This window comes from Furipterus horrens, unplaced genomic scaffold (assembly GCF_987537825.1).
Source record: "Furipterus horrens unplaced genomic scaffold, mFurHor1.1.pri manual_scaffold_4, whole genome shotgun sequence".
Lineage (NCBI taxonomy): Eukaryota > Metazoa > Chordata > Mammalia > Chiroptera > Furipteridae > Furipterus > Furipterus horrens.
The window spans coordinates 198,800,189-198,813,400 of record NW_028327174.1 but is presented as its reverse complement, the minus strand read 5'-3'; the positions used below and the strand labels follow the sequence as shown (position 1 = coordinate 198,813,400).

The 13,212-nt window shown below is 56.2% G+C and overlaps 1 protein-coding gene across 1 annotated transcript; it reads right to left on the bottom strand.

Moving 5' to 3' along the window:
* Positions 1-2,971: 2,971 nt before the first annotated feature.
* Positions 2,972-7,567, bottom strand: CDK9 (cyclin dependent kinase 9). The gene is made up of 7 exons (XM_090274766.1): positions 6,914-7,567; positions 6,368-6,449; positions 5,507-5,597; positions 4,984-5,150; positions 4,693-4,864; positions 4,385-4,533; positions 2,972-3,894 (listed from the first exon to the last, which is right to left on the bottom strand). Exons 1-7 carry the CDS (start codon positions 7,354-7,356, stop codon positions 3,529-3,531), a joined length of 1,470 nt encoding a protein of 489 aa, XP_090130892.1. The 5' UTR covers positions 7,357-7,567; the 3' UTR covers positions 2,972-3,528.
* Between the last annotated feature and the right edge of the window lie 5,645 nt (positions 7,568-13,212).

Genomic DNA, 13,212 nt, shown 5'->3' with positions numbered 1-13,212 from the left:
GACACACACCTCCCTCCACACACTGGGAGGAAACCCGTCACACCAAGACTGGAGGCCAGCCCTCACTGGTGTGGCTCAGTGGATTGAGCGCCAGCCTGTGAACCAAAGGGTGGCTGGTTCAATCCCTGGTCAGGGCACAGGCCTGGGCTGCAGACTGGGTCCCCAGTTGGGGGGTGTGTGAGAAGCAACCACCCATTGATGATGTTTCTCTTCCTCTCTGTCTCCCTCCCTTCCCCTATAAAAATAAATAAATCTTAAAAAAAAAAAAAAAAAGACTGGAGGTTGAAGCAGATGCACCCACCCTGCCACTACTCCAGACCTTCCCTATGGGGGGTTCCATGGGGAGGTGGAACATGGGGGGAAGCTTGGAGTCAGAAACTCCAGGGTTTAGGACCTTCTTCGTTTGTTTTAAAATACGGTTTAACTGCATGAATAAAAATATAAGGAAACAAGACACGTAAAGGACAGAACCCCTCCAAATAACCATGCGTATTTGTGATTCCTCCCATTTTTCCTTTTAGTTTTAAAAAAGTTTATTTTTATATGTAAAGTTTTTTTTTAAGATTTTATTTAGAGAGAAGGGAAGGGAGGAAGAGAGCGAAACATAAATGTGTGGTTGCCTTGCCCACACCCCCAAATGGGAACCTGGCCCACCACCCAAGCATGTGCTCTGACCGGGAATTGAACTGGTGACCCTTTTGTTCACAGGCTGACACTCAATCCACTGAGCCACGACAGCCAGGGCTCCTCCCATTTCATAAAACGGGCTCCAGCAGTATGTTTCCCACCTGTCGCCACGTCTTTCCAGCACAGGGCATATACTCCTACGTACTTTTCGTTGCCCAGCATTCAACCCTAGGGCCTTGCCGGGCCCAGGCTGCTCAGGCCCTAACCGGCAGTGTGGACATGGCCTTGTTAGGTCAGCTTGTTAGAGCTGGGATGCCCACTGAGGGCGAAGCACTGTTCTCACTCACTTAAGCTGACGGAGGGCAATGCTTTTCCACGCGGAGGGCTGCCCTGAACACACAAGGGGGGTGCACTGGGCAGAAGTAGCCGAGAACAGGTTAGGGGCGCGGCCTTTGAGGTTACAGCCCTGGTGTGGCCACTGTCCCTTCAGCCACATGACCCTTCAGTCTACGGGACAAGAATCAACATGTGCCCTCTCTACCGGGCCAGTCCATGAAGTCACAGGTCTTAAGACCCCACACAACTAGCTTGTTTTTAATCCTTCATGGGAGAAGCTCCTGCAACCTATCCTCAGTCCCCTTCCTCCTCTTCTCCGGTGACCCTGCTGCTCCTGGCAGTTTCAAAGGAAGCACTCAACCCAGTGGCTCCTGCCAGGGTCAACACTGACCTCGACGTGCGCACATCCAACGGGCAGCCCTCGCTCCTGCATTTTGGACCCATCAGAATTTGTGTAAGCGATCACTCCCTCCTCCTGAAACACTGCACCTTAGCTTCTGGAACCCACTCTCCCTCTGGTCACTTCTTACTTCATCTGCTGCTGATTCCAGGACATCTAAACACTGGCGTGCCCACGGGGGCCGCGCCTCCCTTCTCCCCTTCCGGTGAGACAACTGCCCACACAAAATTTGTCAGTGGAATTGCTAGGCCCAAGAATATGAACCTCTTACACAAACTTTTTATGCTTCAGAGAAAACAAAACGACAACAACAAAAAAAACAACGTAACCTGAACAATTAAACGAGAACAATTATCTGTCGTTTAAAAATCTAGCAACTTTTTGCCATAGGCCACCTTGCTGCTTTGGAGGTCCTTGATTCCTAGTCGTACTGAGTTGAACAGTGTCCTTCTGCAAGTCATGATTGCCCAGAACCTCAGAATGTGCCCTTATTTGAAAAGGTCTTCATACGATATATGTTCGGATGAGATCACACCGGGTCACGGTGAATCCTAAATCCGGTGACCGGCGTCCTCATTAAGAGACAGAGTAGTTCTACGCCTACAAGCCAAGAACACCCAGGATTGCTGGCAGCCACTGAAAGCTGAGAGGGGCAGCAAACACTCTCCCTCAGAGCCTCCGAAAGAAACCGAACCTGCCCACACCAAGATTTCAAACTTCTAGCCTCTGGGTCCAACGGAACAGATTTGAGTTTCAGCTCCCATTGGTGGCAATTTGTTACAGCGGCCCCAAGAGACTAATACACTGGTCAGGGCCTTTGTACTTCCATCGGCGTGAAGCTCTGACCTGGGTCCATTTTTTCCCAGGGACAGTCCTGGCAAAAGGTTTTGCCAACCTTCCTTCCTGTGCCCCTTAGAAGAGACCTCCTCCTGAGAGAGAAGGTAGAATTTACCTCGAACATGCCAATCCGCCACTTCAGACTCAGGCTGTGCTGTTCCTCCAAGGGTCCCAGCTCTGAGGCCTCAGGTCCGGGCCTTCACACCAAGTTCCGTGCCCCACCACCTCGATCAAAGCTACTGCCGCTTCCCAGGCCCCTGCAGATCCTTCAGCTCCTCTGGTCATTTCCTCTCTTGCCTGCCCCATGAGCCTGAAGGAACTTTGCAAGCCATAGCTCTAACGGTTGTCATTCCATCGGTAGCTTTTCGCAGCCTCCTGTGTCAGGTTTGAACATGCCCGTCTGTCGGCCACAACAGACTGCCCCCAGCGGGGTCGCCACTGCAGACGCAGCTCACAGCCAACCCTCCCCACCTCCCCCACCAAGGAACGGAGACCGTGCTCTTCTCATCGGCCTTCCCTCTTCCCGTGACAAGGTGCAGAGGGGCAGGGGAGCTCTGTGGTACCTGCCCGTTGGGGAGCAGGACGGCAAGTGTTCTGGAAGGTACCAGGCAAAACAACAAAAATCCTGTACAATTACATCGGGACACGAACTGGGACAAGGAAAAGTCAAGATGTGACAAATCAGATTTCAACAGTAAAGCCCAACCTGCTGGCTGCAGGGTAAGAGCTGGGAGTGTGAACTCTGAACAAAGCATACACCTACTTATTGGAAAATAAAAAAAAAATCAGCTTTAATTGTAACTGGGTCAACTGCGTCCGGGAATGTCTCTGAACAACCAAATACAAGAAACATGATAAAATTCTCCTATCGAAGAAACCAAGTTTTCGCCAGCCCCAGTGCTTCTGAGGGTCAGCCTAAGAGCAGCCCGTATTTGAGGCTGGTTGTCCCCCACGCGTGTTTCTCACGCCAAGAGAAAAAGTGGGGAGGGGGGAGGGACCTGCCCCTCCTCCCGTCATGCTGGGAATTTACAGTCACTAATGGGGTGCATTTCTCCTCTCACCCCATTCTTGCCCTGAGGTCAACAGAGACCCTCCGGACGTGATCCAGAAAGCCGGGGCCCAGGTGAGGCCGTGCCAGGGCCCGCCCGGACTCTCCGCCAGGGCTTTCCTCCCGTCCTCTCGGCCAGCCTTCCCAGCGCCCACGTGGAGACTAAAGAAAATCAGTGCTAGAAAAAAACCTCCAACAGCCCGTCTTCGCCGCAGTACGAGTCACGTAGCAGAAGGAGAATAAAACAAGAGCCCTTAGGAAGAGCGGCAGTGGCCGGCCCTCAGAACACGCGCTCGAACTCCGTCTGGTTGGTGGTGGTGGGGTTGCGGCTCTGGTTGGTGGAGGGCTGGGCTATCTGGCTGCCCTTCTTGCGTGGCGGCGCCAGGTACTCGAACATGGAGGTCAGGTGTGTGGACAGCATGCCCTTGAGGTCTGAGGGCATGGGGTCAGACCAGAAGAAGTCGTGGTTGAGCGCGTCGTCGCTGTCGATGCGCTGCGCGGGGTCCAGCACCAGCAACTTATCGATGAGGTCCAGCGCGTAGGGGTCACGCACGTAGGCCTTCAGCCTGTCCTTCACCTTCCGCTTCTGGCCCTTGACTAGGTCCAGTTTCTCAAACAGCTCGTATTTGTCCACATTTGGCCACACCTGGGGAGGGGGGTTGGGGAAGGAGAGAGGAAGTCAGCTCAGGAGATGAATAGCTTGTCTGTTGGTCAAGCACTTGAAGGAACAAAAACTTCTCCATTCAGATGCTCCCAGACCACCCCTGGAGGGTGAGCTCAACCCCTCCAAGGTGAAAGCAGCAGCAACCATGGACTTGGCACCCCGAGTGCCAAGCCCTTGCCCTGTACACAGGTCGCCTAGAATATGTGCGCCACAGAAGATCCAGCAGTTGTTTCACAGACGAGAAACTCAACTCCCAGGTGAGGTGTTCAAACGCCTTCCCCAAGGCCACAGAACTGGTGATGGAGCTGGGACAGCCCGCGTGGTTCTCAAGAGCAGGCTCGGTCCCTCCACCAGTCACCTCTCCAGAGAGGAGCTTGCCTTCTGTACCACTCCCCACTCCTCCCCTGCCAGGGAGACTTCTGGATCTCTGCACCCGGCAGGGCCCAGGGGCCCCGGCAGCCTGGCCACGCACCTCAGGGGTGATGGAGCCACAGAGCTGGCTGATGAGGGCAAGCTGGTGCTGCTCCGTGTTGCCCTGCATGATAGGGCTGCGGGTCCACATCTCCGCCATGATGCACCCAGCACCCCACAGGTCAATGGGGGGGCCGTAGTCCCGCTCCCCTGGGAAGAAGAGCGCACCAGGAGGGGCCCTTGAGCCCGAGGGCCTCCTGAGACGCGGTGCCTCGGGGCCGGCGGCTCAAGAAGCCCTGGCAGTGGGGGGGCTGAGGCCAGGCTAAGTGACTAGCCCCTGCCCCCTTCTGCCCACTCAGGGGTCCTCACCGAGCAACAGCTCCGGGGGCCGGTACCAAAGCGTCACCACACGGTTGGTATAGCGGTTGGGCTGGCTATTCTTGGCCAGACTGAAGGCCCGGGCCAGCCCAAAGTCTGCCAGTTTCAGGACCCCGTCTCGGGTGATGAGCACATTGGCTGCCTTCATGTCCCTGTGCAGGATCTGTAGGAAAGGCAAGAGGGGCAGGGCACCGCGCTCAGTCAGATTCTCAAGGGTCTGAGCCACACCCACCCAGCAGTGTGAGCAAAGGTCAGACCAAGCCTGGGTCTCTCCTCCCCCACCTTGTTCCTGTGGATGTAGTAGAGGCCATTGAGCAACATCTGCATGACCCTCTTGATTTCAGACAGCGTGAACTTGACTAACACGTTGCTCAGCAGCCCAGCAAGGTCATGCTCGCAGAAGTCAAACACCAAGTATATACTGCCTTTGCAGCGGTTATAGGGGGAAGCTGAGGCCGGAAGAATGGGGGGAGGGGGACAAGAAGAAAGTCAAAAGTCCCATAGGCAACTCATTTTTCCACAACCAGTTCCTACACCCCTCCAACCCATAGACAGCCGACATGCGTCTATGTGTTCCTTCATTGGTAAGATATTTCCTGAGGGCCTCCTCTGCACCAGGTGCCATTGCAGGCCCTGGGGAAGCCCCAGCTTCGATGAAAGGACTGCAGAAGGCAGTCACAGTAGGTATGTCTGGGTTAAGAAGAGGCAATTTAAGTGTATCCAGTTCCAACTCCACGAACAAAGCCTTATGTTATAAACCTCACTTTCTTCATCCGAAGATGGGAGTAAGATCCGAACAACTCACCTTTGGTTCGACAGATTTCAATCAAGTTGACCACATTCTCATGTTTCAGAAGCTGGAGGATCTTGATTTCCCGCAAGGCTGTAATGGGGAACTGTGTGGGAGAAGCGGGTCGGGAGTGAGTAAGCACGCTACGGACCGGACCAAGGAATTGGCCACGGGGTGTGTATTAAGGGGCACAGGTGGGGAGACAGAGTGAAATCATGGGCTCTGACATCGGCTGTCTCAGATGCCTTATCTGGAAAGTGGGTGGAAAGCAAATAGTATGTACCTCTCAAGGGACTGGTTTGAGACAATGAATTGAAATAGTGGTACTTAACCTCTTTATTAAGTCATTAAATGCTCCATAGCTTCTTCAACCTTAAAATTTTAGCTCTGTGCCTGTTTCACTTGCTGGGTGGTAACAAAGACAACAAGAGTAACTATTAGGAAATCTCCTTGGAAAGAAGCAGGTCTCTGGAAGCTGGACAAGAGCTAAGACGGGCCGGAGAGGGGACTGCTCCTTTTCAGCTGAGTACTAGACACCCTTTTAAAGCCAATGCATGTATTTTTAAAAGTATTAAACAAAATTGAACAACAAGGAAAAAGGATTTAAAGGCTTCCTAACTTTCTAAACCGCGAGGCACTCAGTGCAAACATGAGCTCCCCCTCCTGGTCCCAAATACATTTGCCTAGGATTGAAATGTCAAATACTTCAAAGCATTTGAACTGAAAGGCTTCATTTAGAAGTCAAATTTCCTGTACTATGGAAATTCCCGGACTTCTATACAGACATTCAAGCTCAACGTGAGAGTCCCAGGAGCGACAGGGTGGAAACGCACGTGCCCAGGGGAGTCGGCTGCCTGCCCCTTGACCCGTACTCACCCCTTCCTTCTCGTTCTCCATCAGTACCTTCTTCAGAGCCACCTTTTGGCCGGTCAAGCGATGCTTTGCCTTAAACACTTCCCTGCAGGCGGAAAGGGAGACCCAAAGCTCATCAGGCCATTTTCGCAGGGCCCGCCCCTCCCCCACCAGAAGACGAGGGCAGGAAAAAAGGGACTCCAAGGCGAGGCGGGGCCTGGTACCTAGGGCACTCGGCTACCCCACCATCTGCCCTCTGCGGTCCCTCTCCAGCCTCTACTTCCTCCCCTGAGTCTCTTCTCCGCCCCCAGAAGTCTCTCGGAGAGATCCTGCTCCCCTCACCAGCTCCTCTCTGCAACCCCTCCCCGTCCCCCATCACGGGCCTCAGGCTCCTCCCCGCCAGCCAGCTCCGTCAGGCCCGGGGGTAAGCAGCAGAACGGCCTAGCAAGACCGGGACAAGTCTAGGGATAGGAGGCCCCCAGACCACCTCCGGTGCGACCCCGTGCGTCTCCACGTTGGCCCTGAGGTGTGCAGGCCCAGGGCACCGGGTCCCTCCGGACCCAGCCTTACCCAAAGGTGCCTTGGCCGATCTTAGCGAGCTTCTCATATTTGGTCACCTCATCACAAAAGGGGCACTCCACTGAATCGTATTGCTTTGCCATGGCCGCCCCTAGAGCGCCACCGCCGCCCCCAGCCGCCGCCGCCGCCGCCGCCGCTCCTGCTCCGGGTCCAGACGCCGTGCTCCAGGCCCCTCCGCGGCCGCGCCACTTCCGCCTCCACGGCCACTTCCGGCCTCGCGGCGCCGACCCCACCTCTTCCGATCGGCGCCCGCCGCCAGGCCCCCTGGGACTTGTAGTTCCCGGGAGGCCAGGAGGAACCGAAGCTGCAGAGGCGCCTCCGCCGCCGCCGCTGCCCCCACCTCCGCCGCCGCCACTGCTGGAGGCGACCCCGATCGGGGGCGCGGGAAGTCGGGGCGCCGGGGCTGGGGCTCGGGGCGGTGCGTCCCGCTGCATTGGCCCGGGCCGCCGCTGCTGCCGAAGCCGCTGCCGCTCTGGCACCCGATCCCGGGCCAGCCGCAGTGCCCTGCTCCTCCTCCTCCGACGGCGCCGCCTCCGCCGGGCTGCGCGGGGCGGTGAGCGGAGGGGGGGCGGCCCCCAAGCCGCGGCCTGGGGGCTGCCTGGCCGGGCCCGGGCCCGGGGCTGCCGGGCGAGGGGGCGAGACGAAAAGAGCCGACCAGGAGGCGGCCCAAGAGCCCGGGAGGGGGCGCGTTATAAAGGGGGAGGTGCCCGGCCTTGCCCTCCCCTCCCCCTCCGCCCGCCCCCTCCCTTCTCCCTCCCGCCCTCCGCGGCCGCACCTGCCGCTGCCGCCCGCCCGGGCGGCCCTCAGCGCGTCACCGCCCGCTGCCCCTCCTCCGCCTTCAGAGGTGGGGCCCACACTCGACACCTGGCTTTGGGGTGCCTCGTCGCGTGCCTCAGTTTACCGCCACGTGCCAGCTGCCGTGGGGAGCCCCTTCCTCCCCAGCTCAGAGTGTGCCCCCCTACGGGTGAAGGCGGGAGGCAGCCAGGGAACGGCCTTCGGTCCTGGGAGGAGAGAACAGCCCCCGCCGCCGCCTCCCCGGGCCTCCGCCACCCGCCGTTGACATGGCAACCGATGGCCGCCAGGGGGCGCGGCGACACTGGCAGCGGCGAGCGAGCAAACAACGCCTGGGCCTTCCAGCCTTGGACCCCCCTGTTCTCTGGGAGGCAGGTTTGAAACCCACAGGACCCCGTCCCCACCGAGCTCCGGCAGAGCTGGGCCAGCCCTGGGTCAGCAATCCCAAAAGTAGGTAGCGCTCACTCAGCAGCCCTGTGTGCTCGGAAAGTGCTAGACGTTCCGGTTGAATCCTGAATCAACAGCCTGAAAGTCAGGATCACTAACCCATTTTACAGAAGAGGACGTTGAGACTGAGAGGTGAGGTCGTTTACCCAGCCAAGATCACATAGTGACAAAGCTGGGACTCGAACCGGGTCTGTCTGCAGAGGATTCTCTTGATTCAGGCTGGTGACAGATCTGGCCAGGAGGATAGTAAGTAGTGGTGCTGTGTGAGGCCTGCCGCCCTTGCGCTAAGCACCCAGCCCGCGGTTCGCCCAGTGGCTCCCTCCCTGCCCCGGGCCCTCTTCCCCTGCCCCAGCCTTTCCCGAGCATCTTTCTGGTATCTTCCTGGCTCCAGGCACCTCCCGAGTCTTCCTCCAGCTCTATTTAACTCAAGGACCAGCCCCCAGCAAAGCCGTCTTCTACCTCGTCCTCTCCTTAGATCTGCCCTTCCTCTCTAGTCCTCTGCCCACAGATCCCGAGTCCTGGCCTCCCCAGTCTCACCTCTCCCTCTGTCCCCCTCCCAGCACCCACCAGATCATTCGGAAGTAGAGTCTGCATGCATTTCCCTCAACTGTTCTTGAGGAAAAACAAATTGTGATATTTGAGGCTCTTTCCAGCTCCCCTCCTAGGCTCTGGCCACACAAATCTCCTGTGTTTCCTAACTCCTCAGCCCTTCTTGCTTTGGGGCTGTGCTCCCTCATTGCAGCCGAGGACCCTCTATACCTGTGGGAAACCGTCCAGCTCTTACCCCCACACACTTGGCCTTGAAGCATTCTTGCAGGAGGAGGCAGGAGTGGATCTGGTGATCCTGGTGTTCCAAGAGACCCTGTTCTAGGGGAGGGTCATTCCAGGGAGGGCCCTGAGGGCCAAGTGAGGAACAGGGAGCCCTCTCCTGTGGGCAGTGTGGGGCCAGCAAGGGTTTTAGGCAGTGACATACCGGGGAGTGATCTGGGGTCAGCTTCATGGGTACACTGTGAGAAGCAGGGAGGCCACTGGCTAAAATGGCAGCAGCAAGGGCAAGGAGGGAGAAACTACTAATTGTAGTAATTAGAATTTATTGAGGGAAAATAAATGGTCCAAGTCATGCACTTAGCACTCTACGGGAATTATCTCAGCTCTCACTCAGCCATAGGAGGTGGGTACTTTTATCACCTCCACCGTACACACAAAGACACTGAAACTCAGAGGTGACATCACCTGGCCAGGGTCAAACAGCTGGCCATTGACCACACTGGTTTTTGAACCGAGTCAGTCTGGCACAAACCTCAAGCACTTACCTATGTCGGGATCCTGCCCATCTGGGCTGGAGGTGGAGTGAGGGCACAGGATGGGCACAGCACCACGGGGTGGACACCCTGGATGCCGATGGGAGGTGTGGGACGGGGTAGTAGCCTTGGGGGGTCTGCCATGGGTGGGGGTGGATGTCACTGTCAGACACTCAGGCTGGGGCCCCTGCCTCCTTCCACGAACCCTCCCTAAGTCACATCCTGTGGGCAGAAGCCTCAGCCAAAGTTCCGGAGGTGTCATCACCTCCCCCCACCATCTCTGGCCTGCACCCCAACATTGCCAGTCACTTCCCTTCCAGGCTTTGCACCCCAGCCTTCCGGGAAGGGGAGGGCAGGCGGGAGACGTCAGAAGCCCTTCAGAAGGCTGCCCAGGCCTGGGACTCCAGATCACCCAGGTGGAAGTGAGGAGAAATGAGGTTCTAGCCAGAAACAACTCGCTGACTTTGACTTCTGATTTACTGGTTGGAGGGAAATGCTTCCTGCTTCCATGGATTGGCTAAGCCAGCCAGGCTGGGCATATAGCCAGTAAACGTTTGCTGACTGACTGACCAGCCTCTGAGAATGCTCTGGTCCTGCCGCCATTTTACAGTTAGGGAAACTGAGGCACAGAGTAGGAAAGAGAGCTATTGGCTAGCTGCTTGACCTTGGCCTGGACCCTCTGTTTCTTTCTCCTGAGCAGGGACAGGGTGGGCTGCTCTTGGCTGCTGGCATGTCCATGGAGACCAAGGGTCCCTGGATGGGGGGGTACAGGACAAAGAATGGCAGGCTGTGTGATACCCACCATGGACATTCTGTCCCCCCACCAGCCAGGTATCGACTCTGTCCCTGGCCCTGTGTTGATAATATGTGTCGTCCCCCTGGGGCTTTACAGAACCCCACTTAGGAGGTTGCTACTATTGGGCCCAAGTTACAGAAGAGGAAACTGAGGCTCAGCGTGGTGAAGTGGCTTGCCCAAGGCCACACAGCCAGGAAGCTATGAAGCTGGGATTCAATGTCAGGTCTCTTCTCTCAAAGGCCGGGGTCATTTACCATCATCCTGCACTGCCCCCAATTTCAGACTGCTGGGGAAATCCAGGGGCAGGAATCTGCTGAGATCTGCAGTGCAGCAGGATGGAGCCACTGTGGGTACACGAGGCCATTTCCTCTTGGGAGCATGAGTCTGTTTGGAACACGCAGGTAGACACAAGTAAATGTAATACGGATGATATTCTCAGCGTAAATGTTTTATCACCACAGGTCATATGAGGGACGTAATATTTGTCCCATTTAAGTGATGGGAAAAAATGATGCTTAAAGAGGTGATGTGGCTTGCCCAAGGTCATGCAGGAGGAGTCTGAACTCAGGTTTGCCTGAGTCAAATGCCTTTGGCTATGAAGTTGAAGGCCTCCACTCCCTAGTACTACCTGGCCAAACTAGAGACAGCTGCCATCGACTGGGGAAGAGGGCAAGGCGGGAGGAAACAGAAGTCAGAGCTGGGGTCCTGGGGGCACTATGACTCCATCTACATCTGAGGGACTCAGTAGAGGCCGCATTCCAGGTATGGGCCCAGCCCAAGCAAAGGCCCAAGGAAACGAAAGCATTGTGTGTTCAGGGCTGCTGAGCAGAGTGTGGCTGGCCTCCAGCACAGGCTGAGAAGGGCCTGTGGGACAGCCACCCGCCGGCAGGTCCCTAGCCGCACTCCAAACGGCCACTCAAGGCAGCACAAAGGGGGCTCTGAGCTCAGCAGAGCTGCCACACTGAGCCCCATTCATCCTCCCAGGGATGTTGCAACTGCCCTGGCGCCAGGGCCAACGACAGGCCCCCAGCTCTGACAACGCAACTCCACCAGGCTCCATAGCCTCTCAGGGTGGCCAGGACTCGGGGTCTAATGCCATGTGCCTGAGGCTGGGGTTTCCCGGCCCGAACCACACCCATCCCTCAGCACCAACTGCTGGGGTTTTGCTGAAGCCACAGTGTACTGGCCTGGCCAAGAATCGCTCCTCTCATCCTCCCAGCAACCCCCGGAAGTGGGGGCTACTGTGACCTATTTCACAGATAAGGAAGCTGAGTTCCAGAGCAGTAAAGTGTCTTACAAAGGAAGGGTCACACAGTAAATCAAGAACGGGCCTAGCCCCGGCCAGTGTGGCTCAGTTGGTTGGACATTGTTCTGCCAACCAAAAGGCCACTGTTTTGATTCCCAGTCAGAGCACGTGCCTGGGTTGCAGGTTCAGTCCCCTGTCAGGGTGCATACAGAAGGCAGCCAATCGATGTTTCTGTCTCACATCTCTTCCTCTCCTCCCTCCTCTCCCCTCTCTAAAATCAAAAGTAAAAAAAAAAAAAAGTGGGTCTGGCCAGGAAGCCAGCACTGGCTGATGCCACAGCCCCAGCAGTTAGACTCAGTCACGGGGACTGTGTCCTGGGAGAGAAGCCAGGGACCCACTAGGAAGACCCCTGCTACTGCCAGGCCACAGGGCCCTCTTCCTCTTCTAACAACAACTCAGAAATGGGAGGGACACCAGTCTGGGAGTCAGGGCACCTGCATTTCTGTCTAGTCTCTGGTCTTCTTTTTTAATCCTCACCCAAGGATATGTTTATTGATTGTTGAGAGAGAGGAAGGGAGAGAGAGAAAGAGAGAAACATTGATGTGAGACAGAAACATCAATTGGTTGCCTTCCATAAGTGCCCCGACCAGGGATCGAACCTCCACAGCCCTTTGGTGTACAGGATAGCACTTCAACCAACTTAGCCACCCAGCCAGGACGTCTCTGGTCTTCTTTAGCCTCACATTCCTCAGCTGTGAAATGGGGACAGTACCAGGATTTGCCTCACAAATCAGTCTGTGGGAGCTTCCAGCTCCATGCCTGACTCCTACTTAATGCTTAGTAGAGGGAGCGAGAATTGCACCCCCATTTTCTCCAGAGTCCATGGCCCAGAAACCCCAGCCTTTCATGTGAACTTTGAATACTGTTCCCATCCGGTCTGTCTGTGAGCAGGACCCTAGTGCCTTGGCCTTGTGGGCTGTGCTTCTTTCCCTCCTAAGGCCCAGTTTCCCCCTCTTCCCTTTGGCCAGACCCTTCCCCTACCCAGGCCCATCATGCAGCTGCCAGGGGTGTGCAGGAGCCATGGGCATGGAAGTTAGGACCACAGCTGGACAAGCAGATTCCAGTTCCAGGCAACTTGACTTTCCCACATCTGTAGAATGGGGGTGGGAGTAACGACATTTGTCACTTAGGGCAGAAGGACTGGGCCCTGTGGCTGGAACATAACTAAGTGATCAGAAGACATTAGTTGTCATTATTTTATGCAGGGCCCCATTTGACCTTGGCCTCCCTCCCTCCCAGCCCTAGTTGCCAGCCCCAGAGGCCAGTATAATAATGTGAACCATGCTGGAGCCTCTGTGGGTTGACTGCTTACCTTGCAATGGTGACCATTCCAGAGATTAGGGCCCCAATAACTTGTCTGTAGCATACAGAGGTGGGGCTTGAAGCCCATGGCCTTGTGGCCCCACCCCCAACCTCAGCAGCTGTGACAGCCCACTCAGGTGTCCAGGACAACATGTGTAGGGAGGTTTCATTTCCTCATCTCTTTCCTGCCCATGAGAGTGTACACACACACAGAGACACACACGCACACAGGTCGTAGGGTGGAAAAGCACCGGGTTGTTGGCTAAGGGATTTGAATGGGCAAGTTTTATTTTGTGTTTTTTTTTTAAGACTTTATTTAGCGAGAGAGGAAGAGAAACCTTGATAG

Coding starts and splice junctions, on each gene's coding strand:
- CDK9 (XM_090274766.1), bottom strand. CDS start 7,356: ATGCAGCGGGACGCACCGCCCCGAGCCCCAGCCCCGGCGCCCCGACTT. Junction 6,450..6,913: donor ATCGGCCAAGGCACCTTTGG/GTAAGGCTGGGT, acceptor TTCCGCCTGCAG/GGAAGTGTTTAAGGCAAAGC. Junction 5,151..5,506: donor TGAAATCTGTCGAACCAAAG/GTGAGTTGTTCG, acceptor TTCCGGCCTCAG/CTTCCCCCTATAACCGCTGC.